Raw genomic sequence first — 24,594 nt, 5'->3', positions numbered from 1 at the left:
CTGGTCACAGACGGACACACACACGGACACACACACGGACGGACGGACGGGGTGGAAAACATACTCTCTCGCCATGCCTTTCGGCCTGGCGGAGACAATAAAGTAGCCATTCAAGTTTACTGGAAATGGACATATATACCGTCTTATCTCATTTCATGAATGCTCTGTGGTTAACACTTTGTGAAGACAACGGTGCTCAAGTAAAGCACGATCAAACCTTTCACACATACGTCATGTCAACATGTTTAGAACAGATAGATACGTTTCCAACCACAAATGTCTTGACATTGCTGGCACGTATTTAGAGGCCTGGACCCAGTTGCACCACCTCACACTAAGTTCAAACTTAGCTTAGTTATAGCTTAAATGGCTTTAAAAAAAACATTTAGACCAGGAAACTATCTGTGCCATTTTTAGGTTTATTTGGCTATTCAAAAATAGCAGATCTACAAGCTCGTAGCGCGGCAACGAGTGCCGCGCTACGAGACACATATGCGTCCCCGGATTGAATGGGTTAAGCTATAACTAGGCTGAGTTTGAACTTAGTGTGAGGTGATACAACTGACTCCTGTACAGTGGTATCACATTTGAATAATATTGCCTCCTAGAATTGCAATTTATTTAGCCATTGAATTAGCAGCTTTAGCATTTTTTTGACATTTTTCAGGTATATCTGTTGGTCCACTCTATTGTAGCAGTTAGAACACCTTCCGTGTGGATGGTTGTGGGTTCAAATCCTGCCTGGGATCGACGTCAGCAAGTGCATGCGGTCACACAGGGCTCTTAATGCCAAAGCAAATGAGTTCAGATCTGAGCCTATAGTCTCGTGATGAGATGTCATTCTATAACTTTATGTGGCTGACTTGATTTAGGCAGCAGATGCAGTTTTCTGTGTCTGTCAGCTCCATAGAAGACAGTAGATAAGACAGACAGACGCACATATGGACAGAGAGACAGACAGACATGCAGGGAGGCGGGAGACAGACACATACACGCACGCACGCACACAGGAGTCTGTCTATCTCCACCATCCTGTTATTAGACATGACCTGAAAGACCCAACAAACTACCATCACATGACAACATGACTCCTCTACACTTCCATCCAATCATTGTACAATATTACTGTAGGTTTGACTTTACTCTTTTACATCATTCTAATAGTGATCATAGCAACAATGCAAACATTTACAGATACAAAACAACAAGGTAACAACACAGGACACCAAGGCCAGTCAGAGGAGAGATGATGAAACCACAGGAAGCACATCCAACCACACATCCTCTCAGGCTGTGTTCACATGAACCGCCTTTTATGAAGAAAAAAAAACACTCTGTTCTTTTTCTTATGAAAATTTAAGAAGAGGGGGTGGAGGGTTAGGGGCGATTGTACAACTGACTGAAACACAATTCAATACTCTATGGATGTGGTTCTCAAAATGGGGTCCGGGGACCCCCAGTGGTCCTTGAGTGGGTTCCAGGGGGTCCCCAGCAAAATGTGCTTTATTGAATAAAAAATGTGAAACTTTTGCAATATTTTTAAAACCTTTCAACAACAATCTTATTGGGGTCCACGGCCTAATAAATATTAACTTGGGGGTCCTTGCTCTGCTGCCTGAACACCTGCTGCTGCTTGTGTCTCCTGGAGGATGGAGCTCACACTGCTGAAACACTAGATTATTAATGTGATATATTAATATGTCTGTCTGTCTTTAAGACAATACAGCAATTAGGTACAATGTTTAATTATACTGTTTTGTTAGGCACAAGAGGAGAGAGGCGGTGTGTGTGTGTGTGTGTGTGTGTGTGTGTGTGTGTGTGTGTGTGTGTGTGTGTGTGTGTGTGTGTGTGTGTGTGTGTGTGTGTGTGTGTGTGTGTGTGTGTGTGTGTGTGTGTGTGTGTGTGTGTGTGTGTGAAGCAGCTCTGCATTTTAGTTTACAGTTATGATTGTACAGCTGATAAAAAGAGTTCCACATCATTACCATTATCATCATCACAACTTTAAAGAGGGCTCCGTTCTGCCAGAAAAGGAGCTCTGACAGGGCCTTCTAAAAGAGGCCTGTTATGTGGTCGCATCGAACGCTACCTCACTGTGTATTGTCATCTACCTTTACCTACTCACACAGCCCACACAACTGCACTGTTTATTGAAGGTCACAGCTGTTAAGAACACAATACAGTACAAACACACTTATAACTTTAAGCAGTCCTGGACACAACTACAATGTAATGATGTACAAAGACATGACAATGTAGTCATAAACCTACAACCACCTGCCAATGAAACTACCTGTACACCTCTACACCAGCTGCTGCTTTATATCACTACAATACTGATGTATGTTTACCTTTTCTTTTCCTACATTAAACACCTGATTATTACACATGGGGAAAATATATGAATTTCATAATTGTGCTTTACAGGCATGCATATACGCACACACACACACACACACACACACACACACACACACACACACACACACACACACACACACACACACACACACACACACACACACACACACACACACACACACACACACACATGCGCACAAACACACACACACACACACACACACACACACACACACACACACACACACACACACACACACACACACACACACACGGACGGACGGACGGACGGACGGACGGACGGACGGACAGACAGACACAACCAAGTCATTTGTCACCAGTCACAAACAGCATGTGGTAAGTGTTCATCTGAAGGTTTTTACATTCACACATAATGATATATTTTGCTGCACATTTCTAACCTACTGCCAACTAAAAACTAATTTTAATATTTGTGTCATTCTACAGTTTTTCTTTCTTTTCTTTTCTTTTAATAGATAAATGTAATAAAATCCTACGCCAATTCATCCAACCAAATGATGCTCCTTGCAACTACACTGTCTTTCAACATGGCTGACTGACACTTCAATCCAATATTATCATATTATGTTTGCCTTTACATTTACCTACATCCTAGATGTGATAAACCACAACTAGTGTATGTGTAATGTGTGTACAGTTCTATAAGACTGAACCAGGTTTCCAGTTGATTGTTGTGTTGTTGTTCTTACTGTGGAACAATATGTTTGTTGAGGGAAACAAAGAAGACAAACATGTTTATCCCTGGTTTAATGCAGTAGACTCCTGGGAGATGGATTGCTGAGGTGGAGAACAACTAGCCTGGAAACCAGACAAATCTGCTAGTGCCATTTTTTTTGGCAGATTTGGTCTGGCCCCGCTCGGTTGTGATTGGATTTTCCTGCTCCGGAAGTTGTGGGGCAACTATCACCAGAGGCATCTATTTTTTTCAGCCCTGTCCGTCCGTCCTCCATCCGTCCGTCCGTCCATTCGTCCATTTGTTCGTCCGTCAGTCCACAAACGGCTTATCTCTGGCACTGATGAACAGATGGCCGTGAAACTTCCCTCCCACTAGGCCAAGGAAGAACTGCCACCCTAAATGTTTCAAATCAGTTTCATGGTGGCACTATAGCAGGTCACAACACACTTTTATAGTATGTTTTCACTCTCACTAATTCAGAAACACAAATAACGCACATCCTCCGTTCCTTGGTGCTGAGCTTTAACTGTAAAAACAGTAGTAATAAGACAAGGATATGGCTCGCAACTCACTTTGATGCTCCATGTTTTATTTCAAACAAACAGCTGATATCACGTTTCGACCCTTTCGGTCTTTTTCAAGTTCATACTTGAAAAATACCGAAAGGGTCGAAACGTCGTATCAGCAGTCAATGATAAGTAGAACTGCTGGTTTAAACAGTAGATACAAATCGCAAGTTATGCCAAATATGATGCTGATTGTGTGAATCAATGAATAGTAAATACAAAAATAATAGGTAAGGATGTACATTTTGGTGTGCAGTGTTGTGTTTTAATGTGATTTAATGTCATCTATGTCAGTCATGCATACCTGACTTATTGACAGTGGCCAAGTTATTGCTTTCATTTTGTTTATTTGTGTGTGACCATGTCCCTGTGTCTCATCATATAAGATACAAGATATGTATTTCTACTTCTAATCCATAACAAACCAGCATCATAAGACAATATGTATTTGGACCTTCTGTTCTGAAAAGGTGGAAGGAAGATAAGATCTGAATCTACTAAAGAAGAAGTTAAAAAAGACATGCTCATATCATGACGTGTAACAGCTCTCTCTCTCTCTCTCTCTCTCTCTCTCTCTCTCTCTCTCTCTCTCTCTCTCTCTCTCTCTCTCTCTCACTCTCTCTCTCTCTATAGTAGTTCAGTGTAAATAGGAAATAGAAAGCTTTTTCAAGCAGTCGTTCGTCAAGCAGAGGTCGTTCATCACAGGAGAGGATGGGTCACATATGGCTGTGTGTTCTCCTCTGTGAGTATATCACTATTATTACTAGTAGCATATTGAACTACTATTTGAAACATTTTAATGAAGGAATATGTGGCTGTACTTACACATCATTCTGTTAATGTTAAGTTGCTGAGCAGTGGTGGAAAAAGTACTCAAATGTTTTACTTAAGTAAAAGTATCAATGCTGCAATGTAGAAGTACTCTGTGAAAGTCCGGAAATCAAAATTTACTTGAGTAAAAGTACAAAGGTGTTGGTATCAAAATGTACTTAGAGTACCAAAAGTAAAAGTACAAAAATGTTTGAAAATAGCTGATCTACAAGCTCATAATGCGTCAAATATCAAATAATTTCAAATAGCCTACAGTATATAAAACAGGGCTAATGTGGTTAATTTATGTTTTATAATGTAATCATTTATATCTGCAAAGTAACTAGTAATTAAAGTTTTCATATAATTGTAGTGGAGTAAAAGTACAATATTTGCCTGTAGATGTAGTGGAGTAGAAGTAACAGTATAGACAATTGGAAATACTCCAGTAAAGTGACGTTCCTCAAAATTGTACTTAAGTACAGCACTTGAGTAAATGTACTTAGTTACTTTACACCACTGGCTGAGTTTGTATATAGTAAAACCATGATAATGGAATCAATGTTGTAGTTGTTTTTTATGTAATTATTCTAGACCAATGTTTTCACCTTGTTATATATTTATTGTGTCAACAATATTTTAATTTACTATTAGTAGTATAACAACTAAATAACACAACAAAGTACAACAGTGATGATGCAACTATATACAGTATACAGAGACACCCTCTAGTGTCCACTCCTATAATATACCATCATTTATTTTATTACAAATTGTATTACAATTATTATTTATATCTCCCTACAAGCTTCCAAACATTTGTTGGATATCAGAATATTATTTAAAAACATTTTTACATGCATTCTTCTACCATATCAAGCCTAAAACTAAAGTCTACAGTATTTGTAGGCTCAGATTGTAACTTTTTATAGTCCTCAAACTTAATGAAAAGTTTTCAATGTTTTATTCAAACCACTGTTTTGCTTTCTAATCAATACAATATTGCTCAGGAATCCTGTCTATTTTGGTCAAGCATCATTAGCCGTTAATATTAATAAAACAGCAGAATGGATAATATTGTTTCTTCAAATGTTTTTCAGTGCTGAGTATCTTCCTCTCCTATGGACACAGTCAAGGTGAAGATTGATTTAATATCTATTCTCTTTATTCACTAAGTCAGCATCATATTTACTGTCACATTCATACTCTCAGTTATGACATGTATTTATGTCAGTTTACTATTATGTATTAAGTCATGTTTTGAGCGTCTATTCAACTTGTTACTGTGATTTAGTGACTTTAAGACAGTTTGTATCATTTGGTTTGATTCTACTTGTGCGTTTGTGTTCTATGTGTTTGTGTAGAGTGAAGTCTTCTTTAAACCTCCATCTCATGTAGCCTACATCACACCCTAAAGTAAAGTCTTAGGGCTCATCTATTACTCATTATCATATATATTTATTACGATAATAAGTATATAGCTTATATATGATTCCATAATATGGCATAGCATTAATGAATACATGGAGTGTATTGAGGCTATCTTGCTCAGGGGCTCTTCCACATGGTGGGTCAGTACGTGTACCGGTGTCCTTCTGATTACAAGAACAGCCTCTCTACCACTAAGCCAGTGGTTCTCAACCTGTGGGTCGGGACCCCCAGGGAGGTCCCTGCATGATTTTCGGGGGGTTTTATACTATAAAAACTGGTCAAACTGGCCAAATTGTCAAATATTATAAGAAAGAGGCAACAATTGTAAAAATAGCCAACCTACATGCTCCCACGCGTTGTGAGCTCTGCTATTTTCACAATATTTATATGAGTCAAACAAATTAATAATTAAAAAGACTCCTACAATTCCAATTTGTTAGCATGGTGGGGGTCCCCAGTTCACATATGATTCTTTTTGGGGGTCGCGACCTGAAAAGGTTGAGAACCACTGCACTAAGCTGTGGTCGCCTCTAAAGGCTGCATGGACACATGAGTCATATCCACCATATACCCACATACACCCTTTTGTTTATAAACACTCATTGAAATTGTAAACTGTAGCCTACATGTAAGAAAAAAATATGTTTTTTTTTTAAATCAGAAAATCTCTGATTAGGCTATTTAAATTGCTCTTGTGTAGAGGTTTTGTACTTATATAGATGTATTTAAGGTATTTATTCATAAAGATCACTTTTCCCATTAGGCCATAGGATACAAAATGGTCACCACACTAGACATGTCCACAAACACAATGTGAGGACAATGTCATCTGGATTGTTTTGTTTAGTGTGACTTTGTCCTTAAGACCTGAGGCCGATTCTAAAAATACCTTCTAAATCAGTAGTTCTCACACTTTCAAGATTTTTCTAAAAATGTTCAAGAATAGCAGATATACAAGCTCACAGCACGTCACTTCGTGCCGTGCTGCGAGCTTGTATATCTGCTATTTTTGAATAGCCAATGCAAAAATGTAAAATGACACAGATGCTTTCTCGGTTTTAATGGGTTAACACCGCACTGTGACTCATGCAACTTTGTTCAAGAACTGTCCATCTAATAAGTTACTATTGATAGCTAAAGATTGGACAGGGAGGCCAGGATGTCTCTTATGTCTTGTTTTGTTCTGTTTAGAAGCAACAATGACCACTAGGTCTGTTGTGGTCCTGCAGCCCAGTTGGTCTCACTTCTTTGTTGGAGAGACCATCACTCTCAAGTGTGAGATACAGGGGAGAGGAGACAGCGACTGGATTTATGAATGGAACACAACCAGCTCATCTTACTACAAACCCAAAAACCAAGCTGAATTCAGGATCAACAGTGTCAGTACGTCTGACAGTGGAAACTACAGCTGTAAAGGCCGTCCCAAAAATGACCTGCAGTCTTCAACAGAGTGGAGTGATGCTGTTAAACTGACTGTGTCTGGTAAGTCACAATACATCTAATTTTATTGGAGAGGGATCTTCCACAAATATTTGCAGCCTCCAGGCATTTCTTGACACAGCAACATCTTTGACTGATTGATTGATTGATTGGTTGATTGATTGATTGATTGATTGATTGATTGATTGATTGATTGATTGACTGACTGATTGATTGATTGATTGATTGATTGACTGACTGATTGATTGATTGATTGATTGATTGACAGACAAAATGCATATACATGACCATAAATGTGTACATACAGTATCTGTAAAACAAACGGGAAAAAAAGAAAAAAAAGCTTGAGAGCTTATCTCTATTGTGGTATTTTGATGGCATGTGTGTGTGTGTGTGTGTGTGTGTGTGTGTGTGTGTGTGTGTGTGTGTGTGTGTGTGTGTGTGTGTGTGTCATTATATGCCATTTTAAATCAGTAATGAATACATTCATATAATGTCAACATGCTAGATAAGTAAAATAGCAAAGATCACCAAAGATTCTGTCAAATGAACTGGTTAGAATGAGGCTAATTGATGCATCTATTCAGTCAGCTCTTTATGAAGGACTTGAAATTAACAATGGAGCTAATTGACTTAAGACTTGTAATTAACCCTTTACACATAACTGCTGCAGAGTATCAACATTAGTCTATTCCCAAACAGCTTTTTAATAATTATGCCATGTGAAGCTCCCCCTGGTGGAATATCTGTGTACATCACTATCCTTAGAACAGCTATTGACTACATATTACATTTGGTACACCTGACATGTCAGGTAAAATAATAAACAAGGTTTTTGTTCTTTCCAACAGACAAACCCAAGCCTGTTCTGACTGTGTCTCCTCCATGGTTGAGTCCTGGAGCCTCAGTGACTTTGAGCTGTGAAGTTAAAGAATCATCTGCAGACTGGAGGTTCTACTGGTCCAGGGCTGTTCCTACACCGTCATACATTTCCTACATCTCCTACACTTATGAGCTCTTACCTGGTAGCCTCCATGGGACTGTAGAAGGTTCCTACATCATTCATGGTCCTACAGGCGCAGGAGGATATGTGTGTCAAGCTGGGAGAGGAGACCCAGTTTATTACACTGAGTGCAGTGAACCTCAGTTTGTGTGGTCTGGTGGTGAGTGTGACTCATAATTCATCATTCTTAATTCTTCTAGGACCCCCCCCCCCTTTTCTGTGTGTGTGTGTGTGTGTGTGTGTGTGTGTGTGTGTGTGTGTGTGTGTGTGTGTGTGTGTGTGTGTGTGTGTGTGTGTGTGTGTGTGTGTATGCGTGTGTGTGTGTGTGCGTGCGTGCGTGCGTGCGTGCGTGCGTGCTCAAGTACAGCACTTATGTAAAATGTTGAGGTATTTCTTACCTTACTGAGTGTTTCCAATTTTCAATATTTTAAATTCTACTTCATTACATCTTAGAGGCAAATATTGTACTTTTACTGCAGTACAATTATTTGAAAACTTTAGTTACTAGTTACTTTGTAGATTAACTTCAGCCCTATACTGTATTATAAACTGAGGCTATTTGAAAATAGCTGATCTACAAGCTCATGTGCAGTGTTGGAAAGTAACTAAAGTAATATGTAACTTAAAGTAATATTATTACTTTTTTTTCCAGTAACTAGTAAAGTAACTAATTACTTTTGGCAGGGAGTAATAAGTAAAGTAACAATATTACTTTTTAAACAAGTAATATATTACTATGTTTTAGTAACTTTTCCAACACTGCTCATGTGTCACATTTTGAGTTTGTAGATCTGCTATTTTCAAAATATATATATTTTGTACATTTTCATAACTTTTGTACTTTTGTACTTTTTTTGTACTGTATCGTTCTCTTTTATTTACTGTCATCGTAACACTGCTCTTTGTTTGACCTCTGACCCTGTGTTGTGTTTTAGATCTTCATTCTTCAGCTTCTCTCACAGTGGGTTCTAACAGAACTCAGCACTTCAGCTCTGAGTCTGTCTCACTGAGCTGTGAGGGAAGCTCTACTGAATGGAGAGTGAAGAGTTTCAATAATGGATTGAAAGTGCATTCACAAAGCAGCAAGCCAATGACCAGATATACATGGGATGTTGTCAAGCGTAAACTCACCAGTGGAGTGTACTGGTGTGAGTCTGGATTGGGAGAGTACAGCAATGCTGTCAACATCACAGTACATAGTGAGTTTGAGTGCAGTTACTTCATTGAGTTCATTCACTACCTATCAACAGTGCAGAATGCCATCTACTCATTAGTAGCTATAGTATTAATTAAAGATTCTAATTACGAGGTAACCGGTGAAATGGTCAAATTCTTACCTATTCTCTAACAGTGTATCAGAAATGTAAAGGTATGTCCCGTTATCCTACAGATGTCTGTAGTTTCGATGCCGTGGTATAATTAAACAATTTAATTTGGGAGTTTTGACTGCTGGCATCAAATTTAACATGGAGGTGCGTCGTGCCTCCATGTTAAATGTCAGATTTAAAAAAGTTGTTCAAACATATGGTTTATAGAGTCGCAGAGCTACAGCAGAGGTGAAGGTCGCGTATGGGGCTGATTAAAAGCATGCTTTTCTATTATCATTAGGCTAATGGTCTGTAAAGTAAAAGATTTTAACGTACGGTAACTGTTTTATAGGTGGTTCTGTCATCCTGGTGAGTCCTGTTCACCCTGTGACTGAGGGACATTCTGTGATTCTTCAATGCAAATACACAGACTCGTCTTTCGCCAACGTGGAATTCTATAGAAATGAAGAACTGATCCAAGATGAAACCAATGAAGAGATGATCATACCTGCTGTATCTACGTCTGATGAGGGATTCTACAAGTGTAAATATTATGGAAGAGAGTCACCACAGAGCTGGATGGCAGTGACATGTGAGTATAATGGCAACAATTTGCCTGTTTGTTTTTAACAATATGCAAATATACGCACTATTATGTATTACTTTTCAATGCAATAATTCTCTGTAAAAACATTCCAGCTTTGTTTCTATTAAACAGACATGCATTAGTCTCCCAGGTTTATAACAGTATAGTTGAATCACAATGTATAGACTAGGTGCTAAAATGAATTGTTCTAATATTAATCTATGTGTTTAAAATGCTATTTTGACTTTCCTTGTCATCATAGTGTCTCCACCTTCAGTGAGTGTACCTGTGGAACAGAGTTCTCCAGTGGGGTTGATTGTAGGACTTGTTGTTGTGATTCTACTGACCATCCTGCTGCTCCTGCTGTGTCGATACAGAACATCTAAAGGTGAGAAACACTACATTAGATTCATTACATCTAGATTACAATCACTGAGCAACTCTATATAAAACATTATGTGTATATTTATGGTACAACTTGTTTTTAATTTACAGATCCATGCTGTGTCAGGTAGCCTAAGTACAGTGTTAATCTCTGTCTATTCATCAACATGACAGCAGTAGATTCCATCTTGTTTTCCGCTTCATTTCTACTAGATTATTATTTTTTATTACAGACCTGCTCAGTCTCAGGGAACCAATCAGGTCTCCGCTTCAGACCAGAGGACCAATCAAAGTGGAGCTCCTGATGATGTGTACTGCCCTCTGCAGCACGGTCAGTGTTTTATGTTGTTTTTGGAAGTACGATAAAGTTTGTCAGTTAGTAGTTAATAGTAAGTTGGGTTTTTTTCTTCTTAAAGTCATACTTTTTCAACTAAACAAAAGTTATTTTTAATAACGATCGTTGCTGTCAGGCAGAAACCTTGTATCTACATTATTTCAACTTGTTATGTTTTTTTCATGAATGCCCTATTTCTTCATACAACAGCAAGATTTGCTAAAATAGCCAATCTACAAGCTCACAACACGTCACATGTCGTGAGCTTGTAGATCTGGTATTTTTTTTATTTTTTTTTAAGTAGTTAAAGGGGAAATCCACCCATTTTCAATATTTAACTATGTCATTAATATAGCATAAAGGAGTTGTGTGGAAATAAGAAAAAAGTTCCCCCCTTTCTGTGTTGCCTTGAACTGGAGGATTGATTGTGGGTTTAACATTGCAAATTACAACATGAGTCATCACGTTGTAATTTGCAATGTTAAACTCACAATCAATCCTCCAGTTCAAGGCAAAAAGAAAAGGGGGGAACTTTTTTCTTATTTCCACACAACTCCTTTATGCTATATTAATGACATAGTTAAATATTGAAAATGGGTGGATTTCCCCTTTAAGTGTGTCTGGGTTTTATATAGGCGTATTGAACCAACAAAAAGTATTAGCAAGAGCTTGTGACTAACTACCATTGGAACACAGGTTATTTTTTTTTTTATTTGCTGAAAAGTAACACTGTCAGGTTTCCACCTGACAGCAATGATATCATCTTTCACTGGAATATATTTGAATTTTTCAGATTTATGCTTTCCAAAGTATAATCTTGGGCCTTTAGACGCTAGCGCTCTTTCCAGATAGACAAACACTGTAATGACAATAGAGCTACAAGGGGTGTCACTAAAACCGAATACTAAAACTAGGGTTAAATAATTAATTAAATTGAATCCATGATTGAAATAACAATAATAAAAAATAATGCTTTTGTTTACCTTTAGCCAACACAAGCGTCTATGGTGTAATCCAGCACGATGACGACTATGAAAATGGTACAGTACCTTTTAAACATACAATCCAATGATTTTAATCTGATTTTATTTCATTTATTTTGATCTTGTGGAATATTAATGTTAGGAGTGTTATATTTATTTTGTTATATATATTTTTTTCTTGTTCAGATTTATCTTGATTTTCTTGGTAATGTTTTAGTTTCTTCTCAGTGGGTTGAGGGGGCGTGGGCCTCTGTCACTTGCTCTGTTCACAGGAAATTCATATTATCTCCGCCAGACCGGAACGGCCGGCGGTGGGGATTATGTTTTTGCCTCTGTCTGTCGTGTGTCTGTTTGTCTCCTAGTAGCTAATCTCAGTCACTGCTGGACCGATCGATGTGAAATGTTCTCACACTAAAAGTAGAGCCATCTTTATTTAATCGGCCTCATGGTGGTGCTATAACAGGCACAACTCCACATACACACAGCTTCATCGTGTCTGCACCCCACGACTGATACAGCTCTGGATAGGCAACCAGGCCTGGCGGAGAGCGTAATTTCCTAGTTTACTGTGTGACAACATCACCACCTCATTCAACAGGCTTTCTCATGAAGGAGAAACTTCATATATTTATGCTTATTGTGTTTTATTTTATTTACAGATCCAGGTTATGTCAGGTAAGTACACTATTGATCTTTGTCTATTCATCAACATGACAGCAGTAGATTCCATCTTGTTTTATACTTAATTTCTACTAAATATTTTATATTTTAATTACAGACCCATTCCATATCAGGAAACCAATGAGGGCTCAGCAGCAGACCACGGGACCAATCAAACTGGTGCTGCTGATGACTTGTACTGCCCACTGCAACATGGTCAGTATTTCCTACAAAGACAGACAGACAGACAGACAGACAGACCCGATTTACACCAGACTTTTCAAAGCTAGTGTATGCGTGGCATGCACATCGCGTTTGTTTAGTTACAATTGATTATCAATGATACCGGCTACACCAGGTGCACGGATACGCGAGTCCCCCACACAGACTTTTAAAATAGGACTGGAGCTAAAAGTGCGCTTGTGCGTGTGTGCGAAAATTCTCTGGTGTAGATCGTCAGTCAGTCAGTCAGACAGACACTTCTGATGACGACAACTGTCTAATTTTAATCTAAATTCATTATAATGTTTATTTGTTTACCTTTAGGCGACAACAGTGTCTATGAAGAACTGAAGCGATCTGATGATGACTATGACAATGGTACATTATACAGTATACTGTTTAAATGTTCTCATGTCATATTGTTGTTCAGAATTATTCATATTTTGAGGTCAAATTGTTAAGTAAATGCCCAATAATCAGAGATATCTATGTGATTTATATAGATGGAATGGGAGCTGAACTCAGTGATTGACAAGACTCTGGCAACCATGAGAGGTGAATACTTCAATATTATCAAACTGTTAAAATATTACAAACATTCTACAAAGCTTCTAATTGTCTTTAACTCATGTTTCACTCACAGAATCATCAGGTCCTGAATCTGCAGTTGATCCACTTCATTCAGATGTCAGGAATCAGTAAAGAGTCTGTGTAAGATGAAACTCTGTGATCATGGATGAGGAGGTATTGATGTTCATCACCTGCATATTGTTGCTGTCGGGCAGAAACTAAGTTTCAAAAATAGCCGATCTACAAGCTCACAACGTGTCGCGATACGACACAGTGTGAGCTTGTAGATCTGCAATTTCTTTCCATTTTTTAAAAATGTACTGAATGAAAGTGAAACTGGTTTAGAGGGCCTGTGGGTTTCATAAATATTGAACCAATGAAAAGTATTGAGAAGAGCTTATGCCTAAATAATAACTATATTGGATCCATTAGAACTCAGGTTAGTTTAGTCCTTTTCCTGAAAAGTAACGGTTTTGGAGATAAGAGGTTTCCACCTGACAGCAACAATATATTCTTCTCTTGTGTTCCCACAGCAGATAAAATACCAGACTACATTGTACTGCATGTTCAATGACAGTCTATCCTGTACATTTATACTGTAACTTTGTTTCAGATCCGTGTAGGACAACCTAACATGATAGATGGTTTAACTGTCAAATCACCATAGAAATACACGTTTAAAGTAATGTTTACATGTATCAACTGTTACCCTGTCCAGGGGTAAAGGTTGTGCATGTATTTTGTGTGGAAAATATTGGATAAAAAATCATGTCCTACAGTGGGTCTACTAAAATAGACAGAGTAACCTCAACATAATTACAATACTTGATTGGTAGAAACTTTCTCTCAATGAAACAAACAATACTAAAAACTGTTTCAATATAGACAGCTGGCTTAAAGATTATTTGATTTGGTTTGAAGCAAGCAGCAGCAGTTCTTCAATATCAGCGACCACATGGTTAGTTTTGAAAAAAAAAAAAAAAAAAAAAGAATTAGGATATACATACAGTAACAGCCAGAGGATTCTGGATTTTTCTCACAGCTATTTTGTTTTTATTTTTGTTTTCACTTTTACTTAGTATGTACACATGTATGTAGGCCTACTTACAAGAACACATGGTGCAGGTTGCTGGTCCACAAGACCATGATGTTAATTACTGTATGTTGGTGTAAATAGCACCCTGAATAGATTTGTGTTTCAATATATATTCTGTTAATTAATATCCATAGTGTGAACCCAGGTGATAGCCAGGCAATGTTACACAAATCTGGGAACAAATTCCATACCAAGACATTTCGTCACCAATATGTTTGTAAAGGTTCTAGTAACACATTTTTTAGTAACAAAAGTTGAAATTCAACTTCAAGATTTTTCTATTATTCCCTGAATCCCTGACAATGAGAGGTAATCATAAAGTCACAAGGCTTGATGGTTTCAATTCAGCCCCAAAGACATGAACGTGTTTGTGTTTTAGTGTACATATGTTTTCAAATGTTTTTTCCAGATATTAATTTGTTGTTTTTGTTTTATTGTAAACATGTTTTGAAATTATTTTTGGATCATGTATTGTTCACTGTCTGCCCTGAGCCTGGTCCCTATAGAGGGAAACTGGTCTCCTTGTTGTGTAGCTGTTCACACAACCACGACACCATTGTCTATGTATTATATACTGTATTTTATAATGTAGTTTTTGTTGTATTATAAACCTGGAAAATTAACGTCTTTCAAAAAAAAAGTGAATTAATGCATTTTTGTAAAGTGAATCTTTGCATCAAACACAGAAGAGATTATTCAATCAATAAGGGCCTTTGAGAAACATTTGTTCCATAGTGTTGTTTATGGTTTCCATAGCAACAGCGATCAGCAGGTCATCCAGTAAAGGAAGTGGATTGAACACCTACAGGATGTAGAACATTCTACCTGAAGATGTAAGACTATAAGTCACTTCATCTTTTAAATCACTTCTCAAAATCTTTATAGTGTTTATTTTATGTTTATTTTATCCATGTTTACTTACTTTTGGTTATTCTCATGTGGTTTAATTTTTTTAATTATCTTTATTTTCTTTAGATTTAAGTTTGTAGGCTATGTCCTTATTGCTATATTACTGTATTTGTATCTTGATTTTATGAAGCACTGTGTATGCCTGTTTTTAAAACCGCTTAAAAATAAAGTTTATTATTATTATTATTATTATATTATTATTGAGCCATCTATGCCATAATGATTTTCACCATTAAATGATGGATTACAGTTCTATAGCCTACAGTATGTAAACGGCCATGTTATTAGTATAATTGATTATGTGGTAAATACTAGCCTAGTGGAAGAACAACTTATAGACCTCAAATACTGTATAGAACATTTAAATGATCAACCTGCTGTTTCCATAAAGCTGTTCTCTGTATAACTAACTCTCCACAGCAGTAATATAGAATGTTTGAATTGGAACAAGACCAGAGGTTCCAGCACTACTTCTACTGTTGATCAGTTCAAATGAGCCTAAACTCCATCAACCTCCACCTGTAGGTGAAATGAACCAAGTGTGGCATTTTGCACATATAATAGCAAAAGAGGAATAGAAAAAACACAGTTTGGTTTATTTAATTGGACAAATGGTCAATCATATTTAATACTTGGTTGTAGTCTGCACTAGTTGTTTTATTTTAAATTGTGCTGGGCTACAAATACAACAACACAACACATGTCCCTGTCCAGAGGAGCTTCTATAATTATGTCAGCTTCTAGGTGACCTGAACTCCACTACCAAAGCTGCTACTATTCACTTACTATTTACAACAAATGCAATGTCAGAGTAAATGACATTGAACCCTAGTCCATTGGTTCTCAAAGTGGGGTCCGGGGACCCCCAGGTGTCCGTGGGGGGGTTCCAGGGGGTCCCCAGCAAAATATGTTAATATAGCATCACCATAATTTTAACCACTTTAACCTTTTATACTTTGGCTATTCAAAAATAGCAGCTATACAAGCACATAGCGCGGCACCCGCGCTATGAGCTTGTAGATCTGCTATTTTTGAAAAATCATGAGCATTTGTGCAAACCTTTGATTTTAAAGTGAACATTTGTAACTCAAGTCTTTGCTTCTGGGGGGTCTCTGGAACAAAATATTTGAGATGGGGGTCCGCGACCAAATGTGTATCATTTTGGGGGTCCTTGACATGAAAAAGTTTGAGAACCAATGCCCTAGTCAACAAATAATAATAGTAAATGGTTACTTTAGTAGAGTTTAAAGAAAACAATATAGTGTTTCAAAGTAATGACACCATCCTGCTACTAGACACTACATTGAAAGACCCAAAAAACTACCATCACATGAAAACATGACTCCTCTACACTTCCATCCAACCATTGTACAATATTATAGTGCAGGAACCAAAAGCCCAAAAGTTGACTATACCCCTCCCCGGAGTAGAACAAAACGGGACATAGTTTTTTCATATCTTTAGGATGTCCCCTTCGTGAAATGGATTGTCCCAAGTTTTACTTTTACTGCAAAAGTCATGAAATTGATCCATGAAGTGACTCACCACATGACCCACAAAAAACGCCTACCCTGAAAGTGGGAGCTCCAAGTAAATCCTCTGTCATTTTCTACCTGCTGGTTGTTTTTAGATCATACTTGCAGATGGTCTATGGTCTAGAAGTAGTGTCCCTACATCCCAAAACAATCAGAATGCCAATATGTGGTTCTATTGTGAATCAGCAGCCTTTTATTTAAGGCGGAAATAGCAAAAAGTTGACTTTTCTGGGCAATATATACTTTGGTCCAGCTCTTTTTCAGGGGTAGAACTAGATGTGACATTGTTTTTTCATGTCCTTAAGATGTCCTCTTCCTGAAATGGATGGTCATAAGTTTTACTTTTACTGCAAAAGTCATGAAATTCATCCATTAAGTGACTCACCACTGCAAAAAAAAACGCCTACCCTGAAATAGGGCGTTCCAAGCCAATCCTTTCTCATTTTACCTGCTGGTTGTTTTCACATCATACTTGCACAGATGGTCTACAGCCTTTTATATAAGGCTGTATTATGGGTGGAAATAGCAAAAAGTGGACTTTTCTAAGGAATATTCACATGTACAGTAATACTGGTCCTACTCTTCTATCAGGGGTAAAACAAAATGTGACATTGTTTTTTTTCATATCTTTAAGATGTCCTCTTCATGAAATGGATTGTCCCAAGTTTTACTTTTACTGCAAAAGTCATGAAATTCATCCATGAAGTGACTCACCACTGCAAAAACACACCTACCCTGAAATAGGGAGTTCATTTTCTACACGCTGGTTGTTTTCACATTGTACTTATACACAGATGGTCTACAGGTAGTGTCCAGCTGCCTTTATATAATATAAGGCCTTATTCAAGGCAGAAATCGGAATATTCACATGTGATTTTGGTCAAAGGTAGAACAAAACCTGACCTTGTTTTTTCATAACTTTGACTTTTGCCTAATATCTCTACACCTCAAAGCCTCAGGAATGACAAAATATATTTCTATAAGCCCATACAACCTAAATGCAGTATGGCTTAAGTACATGCTGTAGAATACACTTTTTGTGTGCCATTCTTAATGAATAATCATCAATCAGCAGCTTGGCCCCCTTCAGTCAGCCCCCCCCCCACACTGCTCAAAAAAGTAAATACATATATGAAATTGAGAATAAGCTGCTGATTGATGATTATTCATTAAGAATGGCACACGGTAGTGTATTCTACTTAGCCCATACTGCATTTTAAGTCTGGCTACCATAGAAGGCTTATAGAACTATACAGTATTTTGTCATTCCATCTGTTTTGAGGCATCAGGATATTTGGCCCACCTGAGAAACATCCTTAGATTCCACATGAATATGAAGTGGGTAAAAACATGGTATCAGAATACATGTCCTGTTATTAAACAGTCATTTTGTTTGCAGGCATTTTAATAGATCAGGATTAGAAGTAACTCTAAAAAAAGAAAAACTTCATAATGTAATATTTAACAAGGCCTAGGAGCCTAAAATCCTGCTGTTTCACAATACAGAATATTTTGACATATCTTTCTGGTTGTTTTGGGTGTTGGGGTCCTACCTGTAGACAATCTGTGCAAATATGATGTAGATCCAACTAGTAGGTGGTCAATGAAGCAGGATTAACTTAGGTTGGTAGGAACTTTTCTGCATTGTTTTTTACCCCTGATACAAGAGTAGGACCAGTATTCCATGTGAATATTTCTAAGAAAAGTCCACTTTTAGCTATTTCCGCCTATAATAAGGCCTTGTATAAAAGGCTGCTGATTCACAATAGAACCAAATATTGGCATTCTGATTGCTTTAGGATGTAGGGAGTAGGGACACTACCTGTAGACCATATGTGCAAGTATGATGTTAAACAAAAAACATAAGGTAGAAAATGAGAAAGGATTGACTTCGAACTCCCCTTTTCAGGGTAGGCGTGTTTTGGCAGTGGTGAGTCACTTTGTGGATGAATTTCATGACTTTTGCAGTAAAGGTAAAACTTCTGACCATTCATTTCAGGAAGAGGACATCTTAAAGACATGAAAAAACAATGTCACATCTAGTTCTACCCCTGATAAAGAGCTGGATAAAAGTTACAAGTAAATATTGCTCAGAAAAGTCAACTTTTTGCTATTTCCGCCTATTTAAGGCCTTATATAAAAGGCTGCTGATTCACAATAGAACCACAAATTGGCATTCCGATTGTTTTGGGATGTAGGGACACTACCTGTAGACCATCTGTGCAAGTATGATCTAAAAACAACCAGCAGGTAGAAAATGACAAAGGATTTACTTGGAGCTCCCACTTTCAGGGTAGGCGCTTTTTTGCCTATGTGGTGAGCCACTTCATGGATCAATTTCATGACTTTTGCAGTAAAAGTAAAACTTGGGACAATCCATTTCACGAAGGGGACATCCTAAAGATATGAAAAAACTATGTCCCGTTTTGTTCTACTCCGGGGAGGGGTATCTCAAAAACTAAGGCTCTTTTTGAGGGTTTGTTCCTGCACTATTACTGTAGGTTTGACTTTATTCTTTTTCTACATTTTAATAGTGAGCATAGCATATTACAATGCAATCGTTTATCACACACAAAGCTTGTCGTAGAAACTAGAGGTTACGTATGTAACCCTGGTTCTTTTAGTTTTGGAGTGAGACACTCACTAAAAGGAGCTTTAGTTTCAGGACATGGCCAATAAGGGGCTCCATGTCAAATCATTTGCAGCACGGCAATAAAGCAGACAGTCTGAAGGATTCAGACTGTGGAGTTACAACAGGTAGAGGATGAGAGTGAAAATATATACATGAACCTTTGGATCAGACATTGCTTGTTTTTTCTTTGTCTTCACATTTCTATTAAAAAACATTATAGCCACTGAGCGATTCCATTTATGATTAGACTGAGAGCCTACATCGTTGACAATGCTGATCCGTGCAGCCAGCGGAAACCATTGACACACTGTTGACAAATGACTGATGATGACGTGGTAGGAATGAACTTCTTTTTGGCAAATGATTTTACGCAAAATCCATTTGGAGACAATGGAGGCTTTAATTTGTAAATGTGCATATAGGCCCTCGTCCTACTGTTGATGGGGTATGAGGATAATGCTTTAAATGGGCCCGCTGCTGCTCCACACGTCAAGAGGCAGGGCTCCCCCCCCCCCCCTTTTTTTGACATGGAAAAGTTGGAGCACCACTGATATAGCAGTTAAAAAAAACTGTTTAGAAGACATTTGTATAATATATATTCAAAGAGTTGCACACATTTTCACAAATTAAAAATAATAGCAGATCTACAAGCTCATAGCGCGGTACTCGGTGCCGCGCTATGAGCTTGTATATCTGCTATTTTTGAATAGCCAAAGAAACCAAAAATCTCAGAGATGCTTTCCCCGGTCTTTATGGGTTAAACAGCCGTTTGACCTGAAGCCATAAGAGATGAACTGAATCCTTTCTAATGATCTGAGTGTTCTTTGACTTACATATCAGCTATCTCAGTGCAATGTTATATGAGAGTGTTCCAGTTCTTATGTATGTATGTCAACGTGTTTAACATGGTTACATGGCGGCTTTCCGACATGTCGCCTAACCCTCACCCTAACCCTAACCGCACGCGGAAGCCACTAGTCGGAGTGGCGAGATGCCGGCATGGAAGACGGTTACCGTTTAACATGAACCAGACCTGTCTTTTATGTCTATGTCTAGGCCTATACCACAACTAGACTAGGGTCTGGGGACCCCCAGGGGTCCTCTATAGGACACTCCAGGGGACCCCTCAACAAAATGGCGGAACAGTTTAACCACTTTAAGCACTATTTCAAACAAATAGTGGAGATAGCCGACAAGCTTGCCTTGTGTTATTGTCTACAAGCTTGTGTTATTGTATAACCAAAGAATATTTGGTAATACAATATTGTTTAAGATAATGTTTATACTGTATGTAAAATGCACAAACATGAGTTGTTAACGTTGTTTACAAAATGTTCCTGACTTAACTGGACTGTTTGAGCTGGGAGTGATTCTAGAGAGATTATAAAGTGTTCACCAGTATAGGCCTAATTAATGTCTCATAAATACAGTATGATGCATCATGTATTGTACGCGGTATATTAATGTTGCATATATACAGTGATGCATAATGTGTTGTATACAGTGCCATTCTAATAAAACTATGACACACACGTGGAATCTCGGTTTTGACTGTATATTGTGCAGAGGACAGGGACACATTTGGGAAGGTCCGTTCGAAGGTTGTTTTTTTCCAGAGCGGATGTTACACACTTAATGAAGACAACTTCTTTCCAGGTTCCAAACGGTATTTATTACACTCTGTAGATAGCAACCAAAAGACAGTCTTGGATTACAATGTGGTTCAGCTGTTGTGATCCTCACTGTCTTAGCAGCATGTATGCTATATCTGAGCTTACTTCCCTGCTAAACAAGGACAATATCCACAAATACCTTACTTAATAATGTAAGCCAATGACATAATGCACAATAAATGACTTATGGATACAGCAAACCAATATTAAATGAATTGTAAATACACAATAGAACATGGAATGTAACTGAATTGTAAATATCCAACCTCAACTGTGCAGCCCAAACTATTGCCTATGGTCAGGTCACTATCACCATAAACCCACACACAGTATGCTAGTGGCTCAACAGGCCTACACTAGCTAAACATGCTAGTTGGAGTTAGCTGCCTTATCTCCTAACTCTTCAAATGCATAGAACAAGCATAAACATGGCACCACACTTTATAATCAACTTAATGCAAATGTATATGTCACTTGTTCACTTCTCCCACCTGTAGATAGCAACCAAAAGACAGTCTTGGATTACAATGTGGTTCAGCTGTTGTGATCCTCACTGTCTTAGCAGCATGTATGCTATATCTGAGCTTACTTCCCTGCTAAACAAGGAAATAACGTCAGGTAGGAACTCATATGACCAATCCACTACTGCCATCTAGTGGCGAAAATGAATATCACCCTTCAGCTACCTACTGTGAAAACATATGCTTAACAGGTGAGTTTATTAACACAAGTGCATGGAAATAATGGTGGGGGACCACACTAATATTCCAAGAACTCTGAAAATACTCTAAGCCCCTAAAACATCCAGGGTGCCACACGGAGGTCTGGAAAAAAACAAGGCAGTGGTTCCCAAACCACTGCCTTGCGTTTTATATATATATATATTATAGATAGCGAGGGCGTGGAGGTAAGATATAGAGTAGAGTAATAGGAGTATTTATAGGAGAGGTGATCGGCGTTAGAGGGAGAGAATAGGAGAAAAATAGGTGGTAATAGAGAGGAGATAAAGTTTATATTTTAGATATAGTGTACTGTGAGAGAGTAGCTATGGTAGGGAAAAAGTGCTCACGCAAGCGGAAGAACACCGCCAGACCTGGTCAGCAGTCCATGGAGAGGTTCTTGGTGGGGCCTGGTGCAGCAGCCTCCCGGGAACAAGCTCCGGTGGTTTGTCCTCCTCCTGTGGACCTCCAGCCAGGGCCGAGTGTCGGCACCCAGGATCGACCCTAACCCTAACCCTAACCCGAAGCACCCGTGTCCTTCGTCCACGGATCTCCGTCCCGAGTCCTCCTGCGAGCCCTGACCGTGCCCGGCCCGGCGGCAGTGTTACGGGGAGCGAGTTGGGGTCAGGAGCGGAGGACAGTGACTGCAGTAGTGGAGCCTCTGATGGCTCGGCTTGGGAACCGGCGCTCAGTCGGGGCAACAGTCCTTTTTCCAGTGGTAAGCATACTTTTTTTTAATCGTTTTATGTGTTACAAGTTGATTTGATCGAGTTGTATTCGTTACTAGTTCATCTCATAGACTGTAAAAAAGAATGGACAATGCCACTCCCCTGCTTTCTACAGAACGAAAATGAAGCCGATAGTTCAGGAACATGCATTCCTCCATCGTTAATATATACAGTTGGCCACGTCCGGAACTCAAACGCTATTGGTTGAGACCAGACACGTGACCAGCGAACCGGAAAACACCCCCAAAAATGCTATTGGTTGGGTAGCTTGTCAATCAAGAGCGGGGGCGGGGAATGAATGCTATTGGTTGTGTAGGTTGTCAATCAAATCATCCCGCCTCTCCTGGAGCATAGCCTACTTTATCGTCAATTTTAGAATAAATGGGACCATAATTTAGCAAAACGCATATCATGATGATTGAAAGGAGACTTTAAACTAGCGACTGGAAGCATATAGAATTTATGACAATTTTTATTACGGTAAGAAAATCTAGTCTAAAGTTTGTCAAAAACCCATTCACTTGCGCTAAAATAAATTCTTTCTGACACTTCAGGTCGGCGCAGGGTAAAACAGCGCCACTCTGGCCATTCATAAGCTTCCGTGTTGGCCTCATCGTAAATATCCAAGCCTTGCCCCTTGGTTCATCTGACCGTGCGTTCAGTTGATTCAATGCAGAAAAGTAAACTATCGTCGTTGCCAGGTTCATGGTTCACATGACGCTTGTATCTGTTTCAGGGCTAGGTCTGCTAAGCCACACTGGACTTGTTTTTCTGTAAATCTGCTTCAAAATGATGGTAATTGTGGTTGTGATCTTGTAGATGGACTATTTTCACCTTTTTTTTAGATATGTTTGAAGTGCCCATGTGGCCTATACTCGGCTATTCGCTTCTTGTGGGCTCGTTTTCATAGACCTGGTTGCTTATTACTTTCCCACGATCTGGCAACATAGCCGACAGGCTATGGCCCGTCTTGAGTTACTGCTATTTTTACACAATAAAAAAATCCATAGAGCCTAAACATAATCATCTCATAATATATATATATATATATATATATAAATATATATATATATATATATGTATATATATATATATATATTATGCAAAAAAAAATTACTTTATTTTAGTTTTTTTATTTGCACTGATTGCACTCAATTTATTGATTTGAATGATTAGTATTTATTATTATTTGATGTAGTTACATTTAGTTTGAAATGACTTTGAAAGCACTTTGTGAAGCGGCTGCTACTACGTTGTTCAACCTACCAACCTCAACCTGCCTATTCATACTGCTTCATGCCAGGCAAATATTCTACTTTTATTTATTAATTTTGCTCTAATAGCACCAATTGGTTGATGTTGTACTCCCTAGAGATTCACAACATGTCATAAATGGCATAAGAGAAAAAAGGCAAGCTTGTAGATCTGCTATGAATGTAGTATTGAGATTTTGAATTGTGTGGGCAAAAAGTTTGGAAAATGATGCTCTCGATGAATATATTGATGTTGCACATCAAATTTGAATTATTATTATTTTTTTTTTTATTATTATTTGAAAAAAGAAAAAAAAAAGAAAAATGTTGTTTGAATTGAGCACTTTGGAGCGAAACAGAGCAATAAATGTACAATCAAAAGCAGTTGTATTTTATTTCTTTTTATAAACAAGTATTGTTTACATGACTGATGTCAATGAAGGCGCAAAATAAATTTGAAACACTTTTGAAATCAAGTTATGCCACTAAATGTGTGTCATTTACTAGAACGCTCATATCTCAGCTTCTGAAGAAAAAGGCCTCTTTTTGGTGAAAACAAAGCTGTATTCAAACTCCTCTAGCTAAAGAACGGAGCATGGTACTCACTTTTTTTTTCTGAAAGAATAGATTCTAAGCTTTCTTTTGAGATATTCTATGTTTTCATAGTCCTAGTACAA

At 38.1% G+C, this 24,594-nt stretch overlaps 1 protein-coding gene and 1 long non-coding RNA gene across 3 annotated transcripts in view; one reads left to right on the top strand and one right to left on the bottom strand.

Annotated features, from left to right (window-relative positions):
* The window catches only part of LOC311041466, a 31,249-nt gene extending 10,283 nt beyond the window's left edge, over positions 1-20,966 (bottom strand). The window contains exon 1 of the long non-coding RNA XR_014600412.1: positions 20,897-20,966. This is a non-coding gene — a long non-coding RNA (uncharacterized lncRNA). The remainder of the gene's footprint in view (positions 1-20,896) is intronic.
* Positions 4,329-13,680, top strand: LOC311041464 (B-cell receptor CD22-like). 2 transcript variants are annotated; one of them, XM_084051844.1, is made up of 15 exons: positions 4,353-4,384; positions 5,553-5,588; positions 7,075-7,365; positions 8,175-8,486; positions 9,262-9,525; positions 9,986-10,225; positions 10,482-10,607; positions 10,715-10,730; positions 10,837-10,934; positions 11,927-11,977; positions 12,580-12,595; positions 12,699-12,796; positions 13,127-13,180; positions 13,306-13,357; positions 13,446-13,680. In XM_084051844.1, exons 1-14 carry the CDS (start codon positions 4,354-4,356, stop codon positions 13,332-13,334), a joined length of 1,662 nt encoding a protein of 553 aa, XP_083907970.1. In that variant the 5' UTR covers position 4,353; the 3' UTR covers positions 13,335-13,357; positions 13,446-13,680. The 2 variants fall into 2 exon arrangements, with proteins under 2 accessions (XP_083907971.1, XP_083907970.1); XM_084051845.1 differs by lacking the exon at positions 7,075-7,365 and having other exon boundaries at positions 4,329-4,384.
* Positions 20,967-24,594: the final 3,628 nt, after the last annotated feature.

This window comes from Gymnoscopelus microlampas (genome assembly GCF_963454915.1).
Source record: "Gymnoscopelus microlampas genome assembly, chromosome: 3".
NCBI classification, from domain to species: Eukaryota; Metazoa; Chordata; class Actinopteri; order Myctophiformes; family Myctophidae; genus Gymnoscopelus; species Gymnoscopelus microlampas.
This window is presented reverse-complemented; position numbering and strand designations above follow the sequence as displayed.